Raw genomic sequence first — 2068 nt, 5'->3', positions numbered from 1 at the left:
CAGCAATTAAGAGCACTGACTGCTCTTCCAGATGTCCTGAGTTCAATTCCCAGCAACTACATGGTAGTTCAGGGTTCCAAAGAACTCCTCTGGTGTGTTGGGAGGCAGTGACAGTATACTCACATATATAAAATAAATAAATAATTCTTTTTAAAAAACTATTCCTAGTGATTTCATTGAGCAAGCACAATCATTGTGGCCACTTACTGTCTGCTGTTGCCCTAGAAAGACTATCCTATTTAACAACAAGATTTCCTTAGTCTATCTGAATGTAACATTTTAGACCAGAGTTTTAGCATAGAATGTTTTATCTCTGAATTTCTCAAGGTATATATTAAGGGATTCAACATGGGAGTGACAACTGTATAAAAAATAGTAACTGATTTATCAACAGGAAAATTGGAGACAGGTCTAACATACATGAAAATGCAAGGAACAAAAAATAGGACAACTACCATGATGTGAGAGCTGCAGGTGGACAGGGCTTTGCGCCTCCCTTCCTGACTGTGAGTCTTAAGAGAGTTTAGAATGATTCCATAGGAGGCTAACAGAATAACAAACACCACCATACAGATTGCTCCATCATTGGCAATGACAGTAAGACCAAGAAAGTAGGTGTCAGAGCACACAAGCACCAATAATGGATACATATCACAGGCAAAGTGGTCAATGACATTGGGACCACAAAAAGGAAGATCATAAACAAAGAGAACTTGAGCCACGGAGTGTGCAAACCCTCCAACCCAGGTTGCCACCACCAGGAGAATGCAAACCCGGTGATTCATGATGGTTAAATAGTGCAGTGGTTTACAAATAGCAACATAGCGATCATAAGCCATTGCTACCAGAAGGAAGATCTCAGTTGCACCAAATAAGTGTTCTACAAAGAGTTGGCCCATGCAAGCTCTGAAAGAGATAGTCTTTTTATTGCAGAGTAAGTCCATAATCAACTTGGGTGAGATAGCAGTGGAATAAATAGCATCCATGAGTGACAGATAGGCAAGGAAGAAGTACATTGGGGAGCTCAAGGAGGGGCTGGCAATGATTGTTACCACAATAAGCAAATTGCCTGCCATGGTCACAATGTACATGAGTAGAAACAAGACAAATAATGCTTTTTGGCCAACAGGATCCTGAGTGAGACCCAGTAGGATAAATTCTGTAACATTTTTATTCTTTCCCATTTACTCTTCTTATGAGGCTTATTTCAGAGACAGGAAATTAGGAAAGCAGGTCTTGCCATTAATTGTGAACAAGAACATGAATCTGTTGGTTATAAAAGATATCTTCATTATTACCTTAGCTGAAGTGAATTGTAGTTAGGTGTTCAGTAAGCATCTATTGAGTTCCTCTCATAAATATCACCAAAGAACTCTTAATAATGTCATAAAGGCTACCTCAAGACCTCAGCAAAATACCATACAGAAAAGTAGATGATGGTATCTCAGTCATTCATATATTTAAAACTACTAAAACACATTTTACTCTGGTTTCATCTTCAGTGGAAAGCCACCTAAAAACGTTCACTGCAGTGTTACTAGCTAAACACATATGCTACCCAAATATCCTGAAATGAAAGGACATAGCCACTGAGGTGTGGAATGTGTGTACAATGAAGCTATGTATTGTGGCTACAGAATTCTATTCATGTGCATAAGAATAGCTATTCAGAGAAAGATTCTTCCTTTTTAGAAAAATACAAACAGTGGTGGTAACAAATACTAAATATTTGACTAAGAGATGGCCACTATTTTTAGTTGGTAATCTTTGTGAAGAATACTTTACAATATGATTGTGTTGTATCCAAAATAGTGTCCATTCTGTACCAACCATCTTAAGGTAATTATATTTCACTGAGTGACATAGATTCTCCACATCTCAAAAAACACTTGTTATTTGTATATCTCTCATATCATCACTAAAATCTGAATTTGAACTGCACCAAATAGCCCCAATATTAAATAGCACAAACTTCCCATTGCAGTTATTTCTTCTGTCTCTGTCAGGTCTTTCAGAAGCTATTGTTTTATTCATTTAATCTATACACATATCAGTTCTTATCACAATA

The 2068-nt window shown here is 37.2% G+C and overlaps 1 protein-coding gene across 1 annotated transcript; it reads right to left on the bottom strand.

The window, feature by feature from the left end:
• Positions 1-239: 239 nt before the first annotated feature.
• LOC110285857 (olfactory receptor 4A5-like) lies at positions 240-1184 on the bottom strand. The gene has a single exon (XM_021152321.1). The coding sequence runs from the start codon at positions 1182-1184 to the stop codon at positions 240-242; it is 945 nt and encodes a 314-aa protein (XP_021007980.1).
• Positions 1185-2068: the final 884 nt, after the last annotated feature.

Source organism: Mus caroli, unplaced genomic scaffold (genome assembly GCF_978045245.1).
Source record: "Mus caroli unplaced genomic scaffold, Mus_caroli_1 scaffold_2, whole genome shotgun sequence".
NCBI classification, from domain to species: domain Eukaryota; kingdom Metazoa; phylum Chordata; class Mammalia; order Rodentia; family Muridae; genus Mus; species Mus caroli.
The sequence above is the reverse complement of the archived record's forward strand: the minus strand, read 5'-3'. Positions and strand labels throughout refer to the sequence as shown.